Here is a 22,385-nt window from a genome sequence, read left to right as displayed (position 1 = left end):
AAGCTGCAGGAGTCGAGAGTAAAAACCATCTGGAGGAGTGGCGTAGAGATGGCATCTGCAATAGGGCAGGAGATACCTGTCACCCAAAAGAAACACAAATCAACCGATTGCATTACGGGACTCATGATGCATTACAATCTTCATTCAACACACCAAATCCACACCCATATGCATGCTAGCCCACTCCAAAGGAATATACACACCCCTAAATCAGTATCGAATCATAACGAAACCAATCGAGCTAAATACACCATTGTCAACGTCGGTTACTGTGCATGCGTCCGTCAAGATAGAACCCATGACATGGGATTAGTAACGTGCCTAGACACAAGTGTATGAAGGCGCGTCGAGACAGGGAGGATCCGACAAGGGCAGATAGACGTATGTCCCACTATGGCAGCCTTGCATCACATAACGCAGGGGAAGGGGAGTGAATCAAAAAACCCATGTACATGGCAGACCCTAAACGGAATCATCAGTCCATGCATCCACACATCATTCCCTCATCCCGCAATGAAAACGCATGAATATTCACTCACATAATATGTGAAACTTCCATCGCGTCTGTGCGTAATGCAGTCCGCAAAAACCACTGTGCCCCTGGCCGGATCTGTAGTGTTGTGAAGCAAGATGGATTTGGGAACGTCCTGCCTTATCGTCCACTACGCTGTTGCGCATCCCATTCAATTCATATCATACATTGCCTGCTCGTTATGGGCCATGTCCCAAGGACATTCTACAATAGAACGTTACATTTCCAGCCAGACCTGTGGGCGTATCCTCGCCGCTACTTCAAAACCCAAAATGCTGGCCTTCGAATTCCTCACTTGCAACATTACGTCGAAAAGGCTTCTGTGAACGCTTGCATTCACAATTACATCAATGTAGTGTGGCTGTGTGTCATGATGCTAACTGGCTGCAATCACAAATGGCACGCCACGCCCGTCGGTGAAGTACGTTACTGTGCTGCATGAGGGTCGGCCATCGATCGAGCCCTACATACCACTGACTCTTCACAGGTATGTAAGCGGCTGCAATCATAGCATGTGTAACAATGGGAGCATAGCATGAAGATCAGTCAAAGTACATCACACTGCCATCGGGATTTGATACATGATTCAAATCCCAAGATGCCATGCGGCCAAATGCAGCCTTACGTGCGGGACGTGCTCGGCCAGAAGGGATTGCATCTGCCACAGATTCATTCAATCAGCACAGGTGGAGGCCATACAGGCCGACAGCACATATATTGCAGACCCAAACCCCTCCCACAACCACTCCCACTCCAAAATGCTACCGGCAGGACTAGCGATGTTGGGCCTGGGGTACCAGATAGCACTGCAAGTGCTACAACTACAAGAAGACGACGAACAACAACAGGTACAACAACCGGGCGCACAGGGGAGACGGAGGAGAAGGAGGAGGAGGAGGGCAAGGCAGGGTCAGCAAGGCCCACAAGCACTGCCACTACCACCACGCAGGCGGCCCGCAATCCCACGCCTCCGAGCCGATCCGTTCAACCTCACTGCTGAGCAGATCCACACCCTCTACCGTTTGGACCGGGACACCATAATCGCCATTGTGGACATGACACATGCTGACCTCGTGAGCATGATAGATAGCCCAACCGCCATCCCACCCCTACTGAAGGTGGTGTCTGCACTCCACTTCCTGGCCACAGGCACCTACCAGCACACAGTGGGACAGTTGCATGGCATTTCACAGCCACTGTTCTCACGGACACTCTTCCAAGTGCACGATGCCCTCCTGAAGCACGCCGACGACCACATCACACTACCACGCACGTACCAGGAGATTACCAACGCTAAAGTGGGATTCCATGCACTTGGCGGCATCCCGGGTTGCATTGGTGCCATCGACTGCACCCATGTTGAATTGGTTGTCCCACATGCCATGGAGGTCCAATACCGCAACCGGAAACAATTTCATTCAATCAATGTGCAAATGGTGTGTGACTCCAACAAGATATTTACGCATTGTTGTGCCAGATTTCCAGGATCTACCCATGATTCTATGGTCCTGAGGAACACAAGAATACCACGCTACATGGAGCGACACGCAGGGCACAGATCCTGGCTACTCGGTGAGTCTCATTCCATGCATGACATCGTGGCCCATTTGATGCGTCAATGACCTTGCAGGGGGGGGGGGGGGCTACTTAGCACTATCATTCCACTGACACCCTTTATTCGTCTCATACAGGTGATGCCGGGTATCCACTGAAGAGATGGCTCCTTACACCAATCCGGAACCCACAGAACGAGCATGAGGAGGACTACAACCATGCCCACTCACGTACCCGTGTGGTCATTGAACAGGCATTCGGCCTACTGAAGGCTCGTTTCCGCAGCCTCAGCAGGTCTGGCGGGGCACTCATGTACAGCCATGAGAAGGTTTCTAAGATGGTCATGGCATGTGTCATGCTGCACAACATGTGCATACGTAGGAATGTGCCCATGCCCCCTGACGCTGTACTGCATGCACCTGAAGATGATGATGATGATGAGGGTGGGGATGTGGAGGCACCTCAAGGAGTCCATGAGGCACAGGATGTACGTGCAATCCGACAGAGCATCATAGATGCATGCTTCTAGCAACCACGCATGGTGCCTATTACACGGAAAGGGGACCTGTGGCACTGTGTGTGTGTAGTACAGGCACATTGTGGACTGTACGCCTATGAAGGCCTCGTACGCAAATATCAATGTCCACACATGTCATTGGATGATAATGAGGTGCTGTATTGTTAATGTGATTTGATTTATACACCCTATGGACCCGCCACCCAGTGAAGCCCAACACACCCCCTCCACCCTACTACCTCCCCCCCCAACACCAGTGTCCAAATATGCATGCTGTCCGTGGGTAGACGCTATTGCAAGCCCCCTCTACGGGTATCAGGGGCACCCCTGCCCGTGGAGCGCAGGTTCCTGCCAGATCTGCGTTGGGGGCTGCCCTGGACGGAACTTGCCACGGATGATGTCTCTGCCTGCTCGCGTCCATGCATGTCTCTGAGGGTTTGTGAGAGCTCCGAGAGCACACGGCGCACAGCAGCAAGTTCAGCACAAACGTCTTTGGACGTCGCATGCAGTTCCCCCCTCAGGCTCTCGGTGCTTTTCTCCATTTGTGCTCTCAGGCTCTCGGTGCTTCTCTCCATTTGTGCTCTCAGGCTCTCGGTGCTTCTCTCCATTTCTCCCCTGAGGCTCTCACTACTTTTCTCTATTTGTGCCCTGAGTGTCTCGGTGGATGTTTCCATGGCTGCCCTGGAACCCCCGCATTCATTTGCATGGTCCTTGAGTAGCGTGGACGCTTCCTGCTGTTGCTCGATCAGCAGGTCGAGGGACTGTTGCCTCTGCTGGGCCATGGACATTTGCGGTGGTGTGACAGGGGGGCTGCTCAACACATGTTGCCTTGGCACAGGACTTGTGGGGGTTGGCCAGTCGTCGTCTTCAGGGTGCCCCTGCGTGGTTTCGTCATGGTGTAGGGGATGGAACATGCAGGGGGATTGGGAAAGGTCATGGATGGTACCTACGTCGCCAGCACTGTTTTCCGTGTCGGAGCATGCTGGCATGACAGCTGTGTCACCTATGGTGCTGCTACCACCAGAGGCAGTGCCATCAGATACGTTCTTTGGGGGGACCTGTGGTGCTGGGGTTGTGGACTTGCTGGCTGCTGGGGTGCCTGTTGCAGTCCCCTCCAGTGTGCTGCCACTTGATTCCTGCTGCTGCCGTGTCTTGATCCTTGCACCTGAGGTGGAGGCTCTTGGGACGTTGGTCCTGGCCCTCTTTGCAGGCGTGCTGGTAGGGGTGTCCTGCAGCTCGTCGTTGGTATCGGACCCTGTGGTGGAGTAAAGAGGGGCGAGCGTTAGTTATGGGTCTGTCGGATTTGGAATGGCAACGTATCAAATGCATTGGGGTGGTACATGAGGCTGATTTGGGACTGGGCCTTGGAGGTGGTCTCATTTTCGTGTGGATTGAGGATGCATTCATTTGGCTGCCTGCAGTTAGGGGGTGCATGCTGCACATGTAGGGGTTGTTTATGGCTTCTTGATTGATTTGTTTGTTCATTCTGACTTTTAGAGGGCGCTGTCAGGGCAAAGTATGTATTGCACTATGGGGTCACATGGTACTGCACATGTTCGTGGTTTGTGGATTTCGCATTGTTTCTCTTGGCCAACCTACCTGATTCTCCGGATGTCGGCACTCCTTTCTCCATCCCTCCGACTCCCTCTATGCTCTCCATTCCTATGGTGGAGGCGCAGATTTCCTCCCAGGGGGTCAACTTGATGGGCGACTCTGAACCCCCCCCGGTAGCTGTGGCGATGTTCCTGTTCGCAGAAAGTATGCTGCGTACGCGGATCCGCAGGTCGTCCCACCGCTTGCGACATTGCTGTGGCGTGCGGGGTGTTGTCCCCACCGCACTTACGCGCTGTGCCACCAGGGCCCATATGGCCTTCTTGTTGGCAAGGGCCGTCCTGGTCATTTGACTGGAGAAGACGACGGCGGAATTTTCCTGGAGGGTCTCGGTGAGCACGGTCAGTTCCTCTCGGGAGAAGTGTACCTGCCGCTTGCGGTCACACGCTTTCTTGGCTACCTTTCCCATATTTATTTTTTTTAACTGGGGTTGCTAACGGGTTGGGATGTGTGTCAGGGTCGGATTTTTTATGGTTGTGTTGGGATTCGGATTTTATAGTTGTGCGGCGTGCTGTTTCCCGTTCCGGCCACATGCTTTTACTTCCGTTTCCGTATATTTACGGTGGCCGTAATTTGCGGTGCACGCTCGTTACGGTGACCGCTCATTACGGTGACCGCTAAGATGGGTGGCGGTATTGCACCTGGTGCAGCGTACGGCGGCGGTAAGGGCCGTTTTGGGGTCATTTCCGCCATCGCAGCCTTTCGGATTCCGCCATGGCGTAATGCTCGTGCCCGATGGGTCGTGATTGGCCGCACTTTGCTCCTTCGTGCAATGGCGGAAACGCTATTTACGCTGTTGCGGTCCGGTCAGTCACTTTCCGCCAGGGTCGTAATGAGGCCCAGTGGCTTTAAAGACGGGTTAAGTTGTACTTGTTCGTTCTATGTGGCATATTGTTTTGTACCGCGCACTATCTATCTTTTACGGAAGCACCTCAAAACCTGCACTGCCTCACTGTCAACCCCTGCACTGGGGGACTGTCTCAGTATCCTACAGCCCCCCCTTCCCAGCACTTGTTCTGCACTTACCTTGCACTTGCCACCAGCTAGCCCTATGTATTTATTATTTTATGCTACTTACCTTGTACTCCACTTCCCCCCCTCCCTGCCTCGCCACGCCTTCAAACACTTATGTACACCCAGTAGCGCTGTCCTAGCAATGAAATGAATAATTTTAATAAAGATCTGATGGTGAGACTAATTTCACTTTTTATGTTTTTAAAACAGGTACATCCTGCATCATTGTCTGTGTCACGAGTACCAGACACCGGCGGATGGGTTTTTCAACCGCCAGTTGCTTCTCCGCGTGAACAACGTTACCACCCTGACCATTTTATGGGACGATCGCCAAGTACAAGTATGCCCTTACGCGGTACTAACGGTTAGATGCAACATACCTACCGTTGTGGTGGCCTAGTGCCTCGTTGGAACAGCCATGCGATTATCAGTGCGACCGAAGAGCTTATTTTATCGTAAACCAACACCCTGTGTACTGCACACGAACATCGCTTCCCTCAAGATGAACTATTTTGGATCGAGAGCAAATAAAAATGCAAATCGCTGAATATTCTCTAAACATTTGATGTCCAATAAATGTACTTTGCCAAATGTACAATCTTGCCGTTTGCTTTTAAACCACAGTTTCACATTCCGAATTGTGGCGCTGTATTGTGAGATGATCTAAGACCCTGTGTACAGCAAAGGAACATCGCGTTCCTCAAAACGAACTTTTTGGAACGTGAGCAAATAAAAATGCAAATCGCTGAATATTCTCTAAACATTTGATGTCCAATAAATGTACTTTACCACATTTACAATCTTGCGGTTTGATTTAAAAGTACAGTTTCATATTCCGAATTGTGGCGCGCTGTGCTGTGAGCTGATCTGTGTTGGTTTCCGGGTTCTGTGTGGAGTCGCGTAGAAGACGCCTGGGCGCGTTTGCCTACGCAGCACAGTCACGTAACGGATAGAGGCGGGGAATATGAATGTTTTGATAAAGTCTGTTTCAGGGGCGGGGGATTTGATTTAGTGCCGCAAAGGCAGGTGAGCCAGGTCGATGGGGCGAAATGATAGGATTATCACAAAATGGAGGCTGATTTCGAGTGCGATAATGGGCGAAAAGTCGGGTAAGGTCCATAGGAAAGTTTTCTACGATCTACCGATTTATGCTTACAAACACATGGCCGACCCGTAGGGACAATAAAAAAAAAGTCCCGGAACTATCCTTTACGTGGGAGACCACTGGGGTCCGATATTTGGGGCTACTGGTGTCTCGCAACTGGGAGTAGTTATTTCACAATAATTATGGGAGAACAATGGGGAAGCTTCAAGAAGCGGTGGCCAGATGGCTGCTGCTTACGCATACACTACTTGGGCGAATCTCTATCGTTAAGATGATCGTACTCCCTAGACTTCTGTTTCTCTTTCTCAACGACCCCCTACTAGTGTCGAGCAGCTTTTTCAATGACTGTGCGGGCAAATCCTCCATCTGACATGGGCCGGGAGGGCCTACGTGACACTGACACAGCCGACAGCAAGAGGGGGCCTGGCTCTCCCCGATCTTGAACGTTACTACTGGGTGGCACAGGCACACTTTCTGGGACACTGGTATGCCACATATTTGGTAACACCACACGTACAGGTTGAGAGGGCACTGGTGGCCCCCAACCTGTTGCGGGCAACGATTCTCAGGGAGTCTCTGGCTTCACCGAATACAGTAAACGTCGTTACAATAACCTGCGCGGTCTGGAATAAAATGGTGGGGAGGGCAGGCTTCTCCTTCCTTCCAGCACAGCACGTACCAGGGTTAGCTATAACCAGTGAAGGTTCAATGGGCCAATGTTAGGGAAACTTCTCAGAAATGTGCCAATTCCCTCCACCTTAGAGACAACTTTGCTGGATTTTGAGGACTTGATTTTTTTTACGTGGAGAGAGTGAGACCCCTTTTTCCCACTCGCTCATATATTTTAATGAGATTTTGAAATCTGTGTTTCTTTTGGTTGTGGAGTCTAACAAACTCCATAGGCATCCTCTTTTACTTTGTTTTACACAGCACCTTCAGTGCAGTGGCACAGGGAAGTCTTTCGGATTTCCCCGAGGTTTAAATACCTTCTCTGGGATAAACTATTGTTTCCCAGAGCAGTTAAGTGAAATTGACTTAACTTACATTTGTAAGTTTCTAGACGCTATCTTACAATAGGGTGCTGGAGGGGTTACTTAGTATCCTCTTTGTCTAGCTTCTCATGTAACAATTTTATGTTACCCTTTCCTCACTGAATAGCTGGTGGCAGTGGTTTACTTTTAACTACCGTGGTGTGCATTAACAGCGGGCTGCGTTCGCAGCTGCAGTAAAGCACCCAAGGGTGCCATTTGTGTCAAAATGGCCCGGTCTTCTTTTTTCGCCATTTTCGTGTGGAAAGGTCCTTCTTGAGATTTACTCTGCGCGCCAAACCAGGTTTGGTCCCTTTGTTCGCTTTGCCTTTGGTGGGATTCACGAGAGAAGCCTGCCTCTCGCTCCAGGGTGTCTGGTGGGGACAGGAAGCGAGGGAGGTGCCTGAAACTCCCTGTGCTTAGTCTCCTAAGAGACCCAAATGCACTCTGTACTGATTGGCCGGCTGACTGTCCGGCAAGGACAGCCAACCTGCTGGGTGACTGACAGCTAGGCTGGAATGAATGGGAGAGAACTGAATAAAAGGCTAGGCTTTTGGCTTGGAAGCCAGAGTCGACCACTGGACGAAGGAACTGAAGAAGAACTTGAAGAGGACGCCTGCTGCAACTCCTGGACCGTTGGTTTGCCCAATGAAGCCCTGCTGCTCTGCTGAAACTCCAAATTCATATCGACAGAGAAGCCCCTGAAGGGAAGACTTCTCTCCTTGAGACGGTGGGACTAATCAACTCCAAAGTAAGCCACCTGGACATTCTCTATGAGCTCGTTGCATTTCCACAGAGTTGCTGCTGGAACCCGAAACTCCAGGGAGAGGAACATCAGATTGTGTGCGTTGCTTTTAAGATAGCTAAGAGCTCCATGAAGATCCTTCAGACTCCCAGGAAGCAGGACTGACCGAGCCTGAGCCCCCTCAACAGAGTGCGGGACCCCAGAAGCAGGGAAAGTCCATCTCGACAGCCAGAAACTACGGTGTTGCTATTTGCAGTAGTCACGAGGAGCTAAAACACTGAAGTGCTACTTGTTTGAAGATTGCCGGTCGCGAGCAGAGTCCGTCCCATTGCAGCGCAGGAGTCCCCAGATATCCTCCCTCTTGTCCCCACGACTGAGGCCCAGGAACAGTGAGATCTGCAGAGCTGCATAGGAACAGGAGTCATCTGCTGCACTTTTCCTTCAATACAAAGGTACTGCAAAGTCTGAGAGAACTTACCTTTTATTGTAGAGTTGTTTGCATCTTCTACTACTCACAAGCCTAAACAGCTTATGACCCTACATTGATTCTTCTTTTCTTCAAAGACTTCTAAAACATTGTGCAAATACATTTCTACTTACCTACCAGAAGTGCTTCAGCCCATATAAAGTTTTGCCCATTGACTTTGGCTTAACCTGTTATACTGAATGACTCTGGATAAAAAAGTATTTGGGGGATAGAAAAGTATTTTCCTGCTGAAGGATATTTGTGATCTCTTGTTGGTTCTAATAACCTTTTCCTTTGACCAAGTTCCAAGAGTATTCTAAATCCAACAATAAGATATTAATGTCCCCAGCACCCCAGCTATTGAAGTCACCGGAGGGTGTAGGTTGTGACATTGGGCCATCCCAAAAGGGTCTTTAATGATTTAGAAACTAAGAGTGTGTAGTTTTGAAGTGTATTTGTGTTGCTTTTATATTGTTCCCTTCTGAAGGCGGCTTATTCTAACTGACTGATAAATAAATTCATAATTGTATATTCAAGAAACCTTGTGTCTAAGTGTTTATTTGAATACTAGTCACTGTGAATCTCTGTGTAATTCCCCTACAGCTCAAATGGACCACTCTTGAGATAAGCCTGGCTGCTCAACATGCTACCAACCTGTGTAGTACAAGCTTATACCAAAGGTTGAGCTCCTATTGCCAGTAGGTCTGGGTTGTTGTAGTGCACACAAAAGGTACTACATACAATCTTGCCTAACAGCCAACAAACTGGGTATTGAGACCATTGCAATCTATTTGTGGACAGTGTCTTTCGCACAGTCCAGCAGGCCAAGGCGTGGGGGGGGCTAAGGGGGTGGGAGGATGGCCGACTCAGCGCTAGATGTTTTTCTGTACTTTTGGATGCAGCACCCACTTAGGAGCCTCCTCACCTCACTCCCGGAGCAACCCCCGGTGTGGTCACTATTGCAAGGGGTAATCCAATGAGAGGGTGGCTCCAGGATATTGCACATTGCCACGATGTGAGACTGCTTTTATTTGAGCTCTACTATTGCATGCCCGTCAGGATCAGGCCCGTACATTCAATACTTGATTGAAATAGTGGACTGACAATGTTGAATGAAGCAACGATGATGTTTACGCTTAGTGTTCAACCAATATGTATCCTTAAACTGGGTGGGCAGTGTGGGGAAAATCGGACTCCACGTATTGTTTGATTGTTAAAATGCAAAAATAAAGTATTTTGGAAAAAAAACATTTAGGGACAGAACTGCTTTTTGTTGCTTCCATTGATATCGGACAAAACATATAGTTGGGCCTTGCACTCTTCTTTGTTACAGGCTCTTTTCATCAGAAGGCAACTCATTATAGTCCAGGGCAAATGATCTAATGTTGTACGGTTACTTGATAAAGCGCCAGCAAAGACCGGTAAGGGTATCAAGGCGCTAAGTCAGAGAGAACAGGAGGGGATCAAGGGAAAAATGATAACAGACAGGTTTTTAAATGTTTGCGGGAAAAGAAGGAATTGGGCAATGTTACACAACTCAGCTCGGTGGCCATTCCATAGAATAGTACTGAGGACCGATAAGGATCTTCCTCCGGCCTGAGAATGTAGAAACCGAGGAATGCAGAGAAGTGAAAGGTTAGCTGAGCGGAAATCTCTGCAAGGTTTGTATGTAACAAGTTTAGATCGCAGAAATTCCGCCCCAGTACTATGAATAGCACTGTGAACAAGGCAGGACATTAAACTTAATACAGCTTTTCACCAGAAGCCAGTGAAGCTGGAGAAGAAGCTACTGGGAATTAGTTAGTTTAGGGGCATTCAGTGCCAAGCGGGCTGCTGAATTTTGAAGGATCTGAAGGCGATGTAATAGGAATTCAGGCTGGCAAGATAGATCCCGTTACAATAATCAATAGACCCCATAATAGAGGCTGTAACAATTTTGGCTGGAGAGTTACTGGGAAGATAAGGAAGAACCTTTTTCAACACTTTATGTTTGGCAAAGCCCATTTGGCAGATGGCAGACACTTGGGCTGACCTGGAACCGGAGGAAAGGATTTTTATGCCTAGGCTTTTGACCATAGGGGCAGGTTCCGGAAAGGGCCCAAGAGAAGAAGGCCAATATTCAGACGTCCAGGAGGAATCGGAGCAGATGGAACCAAACAATAAGACTTCAGTTTTGTCACCATTATGCTTGAGCCAGATTTTTGACATCCAGTCAGCAACAGCAGAGAGAAAGTTCTTTAATTTATAAGGAGGAACAGTGGATGTGGAAGTTAAGACGAAAGAGAATTTTAGTGTAATCGGCATAAGAAAAAAAGTGAATGCTGTGATTAAAGTACGTTTAGCAAGTGACAACATGTATAGATTAAACAGAAGAGGAGAGAGAGCCGAACCCTGCAGATCCCTAGAGTCCATAGTGATAGGGGAGGAAGTAAAAGGAAGAAGAGAGACCGTCTGAGTCCTTTTAGAAAGAAAACATGTAAACCACGTCAGGTGGACACCCGAGATTCTGGCTTCATGAAAACAGTGAAGGAGTCGATGATGGTCCACAGAATCAAAGGCCGTGGAGAGATCAAGGAGAATAAGAACACCAGTCTCTACGCAGTCCTGAAGCAGGGCAATGTCATAAAGAAGAGAGATCAAAACGGGCTCAATACCCAACCCAGGGCGAAAACCAGCCTGGAAGGGATGAAGAAGATGATTACTCTCGAGAAAGACAGAAAGCTGCAGGGTGACAACAATTTTGAGCAGTTTCAATGTTGCTTGTACCATAGCTCTAACAGTTTGAATCTCAGGGATCTATGCATTTCAGTCATGTTAAAATGTGTGGGTCCTCTATGAGAAAAGGTACAGTTATGACTTCAGAGAAAATGGCTGATAAGATGTACTTTTCCCAGCTCCTAAATCGTGATAAAGCTCTGGGGCAAAACAATAACACTTTATACCCTAACTTTGTAAACAGCAGGAGACTTATACTACCTACTGCCTGTGCTTGATTTCCAATCCAATTTGCCAGTCTTTTTGCTTCTTTAGGATTCAAACTTTGCAAATCTTTTATACATGACCCGAGAGTGTTTGCATCCATTTGTATTGTATTGTATTGGGCTATTTATATAGTGCTCTTTCCCCACTTGTGCGGCCTCAATGCGCTTTTTTCTCAGTTGGAACGCCCTAGGTGTCTGTAGTTAATGTGGTGGAAAATTCAAGGGAATTTAGATTAGGCGATGCATGTTGCCGGTCTAGGACTTGGGTGGCTGGCAAGTCTTGACTAAGCATCCCAAAGAGAGGTCAGGCATATGGGTGGCTGTTGAAGGTTTGCAATAGATTGCTATTGTTGAGAGTGTCTACGTGAAGCCAGCTACACCAAGTTCCTTTTCGGGTGGTAGTTGCTGTATGCTAGTGGCAGAGGTGTTCAGGTACGTCAGATGTTTCAGTCTGGACGGCTATATGTGATGCTAGACTGCATGTGCTTAGCTATAGTAGCATTCTACCGTGCATGGATGCTTGGCCGTGTCTGTGCCTGTGTCCACCCTGACGGTGTGAGATATACATACCCTAAGCTTCGAGATTGTTCTGCTTCGGCAATCTTTGCCCAGTGCAGCAGAGGAAACCGGCCTAGATTTTGGAGTCCTAGACCACTGAGGCCTCGGTTTCACAGTGTAGTAGGTTTAACCATATAATAGAGAAAGATAAGGGCTACACATACATTTGGGAATCCTGTATAGTGGGAGAGAGGCCTAGGTTTCACAATGCAGTAAGTTTCACCATGTAATAAACAGCGATAGAGGCTACACCTAGATTTGCGAATCCTGTATAGTGGGAGAGAGGCCTAGGTTTCACAGTGCAGTAGGTGTCAGCATATAATAAACAGAGATGGAGGCTAGGTTTCACTATGCAGTCGGTTTCAGCATATAATAGATCAAGATTGAGGTTACACATAGATTTGAGAGTCCTGTATATTGGGAGAGAGGCCTAGGTTTCACAATGCAGTAGGTTTCAGCATATAAAAAAAACAGAGATGGAGGTTAGGTTTCACAGTGCAGTAGGTTTCACTATATAATACACTAGGGTACCGTAATATAACAGACATAGATGGTTTGTTATACCTAGATTTCAGAGTACATTTGTAGTGGGAGATTGCTAGCATTGTGAATTCCCTAAGAGAGCGATGCAGGTTAACATTGACAGTACAATCTTAGTAATCACAGTTCCATCCCAATGTGGCACCCTCTAGATGTAGCTGAAAGGCTAAACTAACCGTTCCCCAGAGGTGTGACGCAGGCCAACGTCCACAATTCTATCTAAGTGTAACGCATGCTAATATTCAGAAGGCATAACTAGAAGTGAGGCACTGGCTGACATTACAGTCCTGTCTAGTTATTAATCTGGTTAGTGTTAACTTCCTGGCCTGATATGTTTTTGGGGGCAAGTAGAGGGGCCGGGCTTCTAGAGTACAGTGATTGCTGTACTCCCCGCCCGGGCGACACCTACTTTGGTAGTCGTTGCTGGTTGATGGCTGGCTTCCCCTGCTGACATCCGCAGACACTCTCTGGAGCTGCCTCTGTTGGAGCCGCCCTTTGCCTTGGGGCCCTTAGCCGCAAGGGCTGCCCAGGTCAGGTCCAGGATGAGGAGGGGTGGACCAATAAGGGCCAACGGGAGGGTGAGGGAGGCGGGACTGGAAGGGGGAAGCAGGAACGGGGTATTGCGGACTGCGAGGGTCACGCTGGGTGAAAAGTGGAATGTCATGATGGTAAATGGCCTGGGGGGACCAGAGATACAAACGCTTACCCGATTGCCAATGTTGAAATGGCTCAGGAAACAGGTATGCCGTGGGTTAGGCCCTCCAGCACAACGCGGGGAGATTAACCAATAAGGGCAGGAGGCGGGACTGGGATGGAGAAGCAGGATAGGGGCAATCGCGGACAGCAAGCGTCACTCTGGGTGAAAAGTAGAGCACCATGATGGTAAATGGGCATGGGGGGGGGACCAGAGATACAAACACTTACCCAATTGCCAATGTTGAGTTGTGCAAACTCTTCTTGGAGGCTCTCCATAATCAGCACCCAATCACACTAAGGTACACAATGATGACCCATCGGGCAGAAAGTGCAATCAATGCATGACCTGGAGCCCTACTAGCCATGTACACACGGTAGATGAGGTAATTTACATTATAAAACGTTTCCCTAATATCATATAAGGCTTCAGCAATTCAATAGTTTTTTTTAACAATTGGGCTACAAAAATGAACAAAGAGAAATTTGCATTGATCTTAAGAACAATGAAGTATGCGCTCAGGTGCTTGTGAATTAGAAAAACATGTTAACTCACATATACAATCAGGCAGATTAATTTCACACTTCTCTGGCAGGCACCTAAATGAATAGAACTCACCCTAATTCGTGCAGCGATTTCAATTTCTTCATGCTCTTCCAGCTGTTTTTTCCCGGTCAATGATATCTCCACCTGTGGCTGGCCTCCACGCTCCCTGCACCCATGTAGTTTCTGTGGCTGTTGCCCGCCATGCATGCCTTCCTGCCGCTTTTCCTTTTTCTGGATTAGCTGTGTTTCATGTCCATACTCTGTGCCAAAATCCTGATGCATTTTATGCCCCTGGCTGCCCTTTTCATTTATCTCCCGAGTAGACTTTTCCTTGCACACTTGCAATTCATGCCCGATTTTCCTTTTATTCTCAAGACACCCCTGTAGTTGGAGGGGATCCTGTCCACATTTTGCAAGGCACGGCTGCAGTTCATGCCCCCTCCCTCTTTCATGCTTTGCAGATTCCTCTAGAAACAGCTGTCCTTGCCAGATCGGTATTCCCTGTCCCAGTTTCTCCTTCCATTCCTGCGCATGCTGTTCCCTTCCATCTTCTTGACCCACCTGTAGTTTGGGGTGAGAGTGCAAATCAATTTCACCCTTCTCCAAGCACAGCTGCTCTTCATTTTCGGTTTCATTTTTAGGCTCCGGACACATGTCCAGTTTTTGCTGGCAAGGTCTGTCCTTCAGGTCCTTCTCTTTCTCCTGACATATCCTTAGCAGCTGCCGGCTCTTTCGAGCCTCACATAACTGAGATTCCAAATCAGCAATTGTAAGGTCATCGCCTGCAATCTCCTCCGTCAGTTGCTGTAGGCTGCTGTGTCTGGGATTCTTTGCAGCAGTATGGGCACGGCCAACACCAATTACCCTGTTCGCATCCAGCTGCTCCATTCCCAGGCAATAACTCAAGGTTCAATGGTCGACAGATTCAGAATAGGTATTGCTGCCAACATCTGAAATCTGATCAGAAATGCAGTGGTGCCCGTCTTTCTAGAGGCTTCATTGTTTTATGGAATCTTACTGGTCCATTGTAATATTCTGCTCCCACCGGCTAATATCCTGTAAAGAGAATTTTATTTCAGTAAATGAACAAATAATATGATCAGTCTCTTACAGCAGTGTGTTATGAGATTACAATACACTCTATTGTCAGGAAAATACTTTGGGGTTTTATATGGCCAATCAAGGGAAGCCCAGGTCTCCCCTACAGGATTTACATACTGTGTCTCCCCTCATCCCGGTATTAAGACCACCCAACTGGGGCACAGCAGGCAGTGTTCCGCTTCGGGATAACAATTTTCAGTTGACAGATTAGGTTTGTAGGATTGGGTGCTGGCGGCTTTCCTCATTTATATTAACACTCTACAGGATGAATTTCTAGGGAATGGGCGGGATCTTACAGCGGTGGAGGGGTCAGGGGCGCCAGTTCAAACAACATGTTAAGCTAACAAGAGTTTTGATAACGAGAACTCTGCATAACATGCAATATTTAATTGATTAATATTCTTCCTTTATAGCATCTAATGATTTACTTTTCAATCCTGGGAAATCTAAAATCCAAATTAAGGCTCTCCGATTTTCTGTTTTTGCTTATCTTTACACAAATAAAGGAGGGAAATCACACATTTCCATGTTGTCTTTATTTGTAAATAACGGAGCAAAGCTGAAAGTAAGGTCTCTCTTGCTTGGGTTTCCAGGTTGTCAAGCATGCTTTGCATGCTGGTTGCTTGGAATGCAGCAGAAGGGAGACACTGAAAGAATGAATTTAACCCTCTCCGAAGATGTGTAAAGGGCTGTAGAGAGGTTTTTCTGGTCGGCAGCAATAGCAGGACATTTCTTTTTAAGGTGAAAACGGATTGTGGCTTGATGTGCAAGAACCCAGCTCTGCGAGCAACACGTTTTAGACATCTAAGCACTATATTTTTCATTTATGTGAACAAATACTAGTTGCAACTTTTATTTTTACAGAGCAAAAAAATAAAATGTAGATAAATCCAGATATGACAACAACAGAAATACGATACATAAAGATGGAATTGTTAAAAAAAGAAATACCATAAAACCAGGAGCATTACTCAATCATTGTGGCAAAAGGAAACTGTAGCTACTTTTTTATAATTTTAACATGTGAAGGATTAGAGAGAGCCAAACATTATACTTACTTGGATGTCACTTATTCAGAGAAACCTAGGGGCTTTAGCAATATGGCGACAGTGATTGTAAATGCACAACCCAATTGTGCCAATATTCAGTAGGCGAATCGCTAGGATGACAACCAATTGAAGCTAATCTCTGTGTTTATCTTTACAAATCCTGTGCTGTTTCCTTGCACTGATCAGACATTCCCATTTACACTTTAGATAGCTTGGTACATGCACCTGGTCTGGACTTTTTACAGTGCCAAGATGCCTTCACAAGTTACATGTTGGGCTATATAAAAACCAAATACTACACCATAACCGAATTGTGTGACTCTGAATGCCCTAAGTTACTACAGGTAGTGGAGGGTGACTTCTTGAAAAATCTTTTGCCATAGATTATCCCTAAATTATTCACTGCACAAGGAATGAATCTGGGTTACATCACTGATGAGATAACTAGACCAGCTCAGCTGGGGTTCCTCGATGCGCGTAGTCTGTCAGCAACATTTGCTCTAGGAGTTCTGAGAGAAATTTTGTCTAGAGATTGTGAAACAAGAATTTATGGATAAATTATACCTGCACTACACTATCCCCGACTGTTCACACTGTTCACAGTTGTCGAAGTATCAAACTCTATATAAAAAAAAAAACTGATGAGGTTGCCATTTAAGAAATGATTACTTTTGTTTTTTCTGGGTAGGTGGTTAGTTTTGTTTAGTTTTGTTTTGTTTATTATTCATATTGCGCACCCCACCCTGAGGTATCTGGGCGCATTACAAGAATATGCATGTTCAAGGTTACAGAGTAGATAGTGCACACATATTAGAGGAGTAAGGCAAGAATAGTTAGTACACACAATAATTACAAAAGGGGAAGTGTGGCAAGAATACCATTTCACAGTTTCAGCAAGAGGCGAGGTATAGGATGTATACGAATTGTTCGAACTACAATTGTTCGAATCACAATTGACCTTTGCACAATTGACCGAATTGTGAAGGTCAATTGTTACATATCTGCGGGGGGAAACATATATATATATATATATATATATATATATATATATAGTCAATTGTGCAAAGGTCAATTCGGACCCTTGACTTTCGATCAATTGTGTCATTCGAACAATTGTGTTCAAACAATTTGGGTAATACCGAGGTATATACACAATCATTACATATGGAGGAAAGTGGCAAGAACACAATTACACATTATCAGCTGGCGGCGAGGTATATACCTACAAAGGCAGAGTAGTACAGTATAAGGATACTGGGGGAGATATGTACATATGGGCACAGGACGGAGGTAGGGTCTAAGTAGGTGTGTCTTTAGAGATCAACCACTGTTTGGTGTCTTTTCTGAATTTGTAGAAGGATTAAGAAGAAGTAAGACTGAGATTCTCCTCATCGGCACACCCGCTCCATCCTTTCCTGTAGCTCTCTGGCCGGCCTCTCTTGGCCCCCTTCCTACTTCCACCTGCTCCCCCAGGGGTCTAACCTCTCTCCCTGGCTGTTCAACCAATACCTGGCACTCCTGGCCCACTGCATAGCTGCTCTCTGCCACAACTTTCAGTGCTACGCGGATGACACTCAGCTCATCTTCAGGCTACCCTCAGCCTCCTCCTCTACTTTCCTCATATCTGACTGTCTGTCTGCTATCAGGGAGTGGTGTGCCGCCAATGACCTCTGCCTTAATGCCAGTAAGACTGAGATTCTCCTCATTGGCACACCCGCTCCCTCATTTTCCTGTAGCTCCCTGGCCGGCTGGCATACCTGCTCCCACCTGCAAGGCTAAAATTCTCGGGGTCATCTTCGACTCCACACTCTCCTTCTCTCCTCACATCCCTTAAGAAGTCACACAACCGGGGGGGGGGGGGGGGGGGGGGCGGCGCTGTTGCACATGATAAACATGGCCGCCTGATCAGAGCGCTCCGGCCCGAGAAACATCCGTTATACGAATAAATCCTAATTCATAGCTTGCTGCGAGGTGCTGAACACGCCGAGACGTGCCGTAGGTGACGAAGCACCTACACCGAAAATCCTGGAGTGATTAATGCCTGGACTGCTGAGATACACGACCCGGTGGCTGCTGCGGGGAGGGGCTGTGCCGCGTGCCGTTCCCCGGAACCAGAGAACTGCATCTGTGAGCCGCGGACGTTCTGGCCGACAGGAGCATACAGAGGGAGGCCTACAAGGACAAATAGAACAACGACCGGAGTCACGGCGGTGTGGCCTGATCTGACAACCTGCAACACCTCACGCACCTGAGCTTGACCGAGACACAGAGGACCCTGATCAGCGCTGTCGCTGCCGGGGGGGAGGCTGCTCTCCTTGCACCGCCTAGCCGCGTCGCCTTGTCGGGGCGGCGCGCCCGGGCGCTGGCGGGGTGAGGCCCTTGTGTCTGCGGCCCTGCAGCTTGGGTGAGCGCCGACCGCACTGTGCGACCCCCCCGAACGTGACGGCCCCCTGGCGTGATGGGGCGGCGGGGGATACAGAGCTCCTTCTTGGATTCAGAGCGGGCAACTTGCAGGCTAGTTGAACGGAAACACCACTGAAGCAGTGGGGGACGGCCGGGCCGCGGTTGGCGCCGACTGTGACACTGGCACCGCAGGAAACGGACCTCTCGCTATGAAACATACAGGGGCCCCCGAGGAGCGGTCCCAGCACATAACTACAGCTACAAACTATACATAAGGCTGAGTGCGGGCTGCGGTGGCGTGGCTGTGCTCAAGCCAATTGAAGAAGAGCGCAGCTGGGCCGCTGCCTGCTTGAACCCTACGATGCTGGGAGCTACACGAGTTGGTGGGCCTACAAGTAAGTGAATCCTGTGATTACTGGTGTCTCCCTGAATAGCCACTGTGACCGAAGGCAATCACTACCAGCTGAGAAATTTAAGTGGGCCGCTGACGGGCTGGATCCCTCGGCGGGCACCAGACAAAAGGCACATAGCTGGCAGGTCTCTATACCCTGAACCTAGAAAACCTAGAAACGTGGGAGAGCACAGTCCATCGGCAAAAGTGGACGGGCTGGTCACCTCTGTGCTGAAGCTTAGCCTATACTGTATTTGGCGAATAGCCGCAGGCCTGGTGCGGGGACCTAGTGATTCATCCTGGTTCGGAATAGCCTGATCCCCCAGCGGCCCAAACTGACCCTCGGCGGCAAACACTAAAATACTGAAACTAATTGGGGTAGAACGCCCAACGACCCCAGGGCCATGGGGAATGCGAGGAAGCAGGACAAAATGGCGGAGGAAGCAGGCGCCAAGAAGAAGGGGCCGATGGATTTGTTCACAAGCGGTCAGGCGGGAAGCAGCGACATTGAACCAACAGCAGAGGCTAACCCTCTGCCTGCTGCAGAGAATGGAGACAGAGTTGAATACCTGACCAACATAGTCCAAAATGGTTTCCTATCACTGAACATGAAGCTGGACAACATCGTAACGACCACTGGAACACTGAAGACCAGAGTCGACAAGCACGACCAGAGACTGACTGAGACAGAGAACAGGATTGGAACGGCCGAGGACACGGTTGCTCGCCATGACCAGGACATTGCCCAGCTCAGAGAGAGCCTGAATAAATTACAGAACAAATCTGACGACTTTGAATCGCGCTCGAGAAGAAACAATGTGTGCATCGTTGGTGTTCCAGAGGCATTTGGCAAAGACAAAATGGAAGAGCGAGTGGAAACACTCCTCAAAACCCTGTTTGGAGCAAACTCCTTTTCAGAACACTTCCCAATTGAACGTGCACACCGCACACTTGCTCCGGCACCGAAACCTGGAGCACCGCCTCGCACAATTATTGCAAGAATACTAAACCTTTAGGGACAGAGACGCGATTCTTCGGAGGGCAAGAGAACTTGGAACACTGCAATACGAAGAAAGCCGCATACACATCTACCCGGATTTTGCCACCGGGGTTCAGGCAAGCCGAAGGTCATATGAGCCAGTGAAAAAACTTAAGCGCACGACAGGTCCCATATGCTCTAATTTTCCCAGCCAAGCTGCAAATCCAATATGGAGAAAGGGCACACTTCTTTGAGACTCCTGCTGCAGCCCCGGTCTATGTGGAAGCCACCATCCCGCTGCCCCCCAGTGGCTGTTGACCAGACCAGAATGGAAGAAACCTACCTGCAGTGGAAGACTGAAACTTGGCCAGGTGAAATTGCTCCATGCAAGTAACCTTTAAGGTTTCAGAAGTGTTTGGCCCTCATGGGGGCTCCAAGTAATGTTAAGCAGGCCGCGAGCCCGGTCGGGTAGCCTCGTGACGGCAACGAAGCATCCTCAGGAATGTTCCTAATAGTTATTAAGGTCCATCGTCAAGTTGGGGCAGATGATGTGGGCGGAGGGGGTGGATGGGGAGAGTGGGAATGTTTTGGGTTATTGCAGCCACCTAGACGTGTTTGAGTGTGGGGGGAAAATATGCATTGATAGATGTTATAAGTTAATTGAAATATGGTCTTGCAGACGCTGGTGCTACTCAAATGTTGGTTACTTGTGCATTCATGTTCACTACGGTATAGTACAATATGTATGCATAGGACATGGGTGATGGGTTAAAGATGAGACTAATGTCATGGAACGTCTGAGGTCTAAATAACCCAATGAAGGCCAGGAAGGTTGGCAACTATGTCACCAGGCACGGGCCTCACATTTTAATGTTGCAGAAAACACACGCACAGGGCTCGGTCAATGAGAAAATACTGGCAAAATGGGGCAAACTACGCTACTATACGGATTGTTCATCGCAGTCTAGAGGGGTCTGCACCCTCCTACACAACTCGCTGGGTTTTCTTGTTAAGGGTCACCTGGCGGACCCGATGGCTAGGTATGTACTGGTCTGGGGGGAAATAGCGGGGAAACAAATTAATTTGGTGAACACCTATGGCCCCAACCTGGACAACCCTGATTTCTACCTGCATATGCTGGAGCGCCTTACTAAACACGACTCATCCACGGTTTTATAGGGAGGGGACTTTAATGTCGCGCTAGACCAGACCTTGGATAGATCAGCCAAGGTAACCAGGACACCCTCCAGGGCGGCATTAGCTTTAAAGCAAATCATCCCGCAACTGTCCTTACTAGACGCCTGGAGAGTGCTCCACCCGGCTAGTAAGCGGTACACATTCTATTCTTCTGTTCATGATAGTGAGTCACGAATAGACTACTGGTTTGTGTCCTCAAACATAGCACACGCCTTAGAAAATTGCGAAATCCTCCATCTGATCACTCCCCAGTGATACTGGAGATCACATTGAAAGATGCCCCTAGACCAACAAGGAGGTGGAGAAGCCCATAGACATACTAAAAGAACCGAACGTCGTTGAAACCTTACATGTTGAAATTGCCAATTTTTTCACAGATAACATTGGGTCTGTAGAACACATCTCATCATTGTGGGAAGCGAGAGGAGCCCTGATATCCAAAACTACTGGTCTCCTGAGAAGTGTGCGCCGTGAGCTGGAGGGGGTGGAGAGATAATTGAACGCACTAGAAGAAACTTAGTCTTGCACGCATGATGGAGACACCCTGGCTGAAATCCACAAGTCTCTTAGAGATTTTGATCGGTTGGCAGCGAGGGAAGTGCAATACATAGCAGCCGCCACCCGGGCTCGCAGATACAGGGAGGGTAATAAAGCAGGGAAAATGTTGGCCAACCTGGTAAAGCATGAAAAACAAATGACCCCAATTACAACGATTCAAACGGCACTAAATGAGATAATAACTAGCGAGCAGGGAATAAACGATGAATTTGTTGAATTTTACAAAAATCTCTATGCGAACAGAGATAGGAAATCCCCTGAGGAGATCAAAAACTATCTCGCTACACTTGACCTCCCTAAACTCCCAGAGGAAATTAAACTAATACTGGAGCAACCTGTCACGGCAGAGGAGCTCACTGAGGCGATCAAGGGGCTTACGTCGGGCAAAGCGCCGGGCTCTTTCGGACTGGGTGCTGAATTTTATAAAGAATTCCGGGAAGAATTGGTCCCTGTGCTGCTGGAGGTGTGGGGAGAAGCCCTGGGAAAATAAATATTGCCCCCGCAATGCGCAAGGCTATAATCACAGTGTTGCTCAAACCTCGACGCCCGTCACAAGATGTCATCCTATAGGCCCGTGTCCCTGATAAATGTAGATGCAAAGTTCTTTGCGAAGGTGATGGCAAACCGCATGCTACCCGTAACGCCCACGCTGGTGCATGCAGATCAAAGTGGGTTTATTCCCCAAAAGTCCACCGCCCTAAATTTGCGCAGATTGTTTGGAATAATGTCACAAATCTACCCAAATAAGCAAGCAGTCGCGGTGTCCCTTGATGCCGAGAAAGAGTTTGATTCGGTTTCCTAGGAGTACCTCTTCCT

The 22,385-nt window shown here is 48.3% G+C and overlaps 1 protein-coding gene across 1 annotated transcript in view; it reads right to left on the bottom strand.

The window, feature by feature from the left end:
• The window catches only part of LOC138567575 (uncharacterized), a 304,059-nt gene that overhangs the window by 232,867 nt on the left and 48,807 nt on the right, over positions 1–22,385 (bottom strand). Inside the window, exon 2 of the mRNA XM_069645940.1 lies at positions 13,964–14,947. Within this exon, the coding sequence (XP_069502041.1) occupies positions 13,964–14,779 (816 nt within the window). The 5' untranslated portion in view covers positions 14,780–14,947. The remainder of the gene's footprint in view (positions 1–13,963; positions 14,948–22,385) is intronic.

This window comes from Ambystoma mexicanum, chromosome 2p (genome assembly GCF_040938575.1).
Source record: "Ambystoma mexicanum isolate Mex_15411 chromosome 2p, UKY_AmexF1_1, whole genome shotgun sequence".
NCBI classification, from domain to species: domain Eukaryota; kingdom Metazoa; phylum Chordata; class Amphibia; order Caudata; family Ambystomatidae; genus Ambystoma; species Ambystoma mexicanum.
The sequence above is the reverse complement of the archived record's forward strand: the minus strand, read 5'-3'. Positions and strand labels throughout refer to the sequence as shown.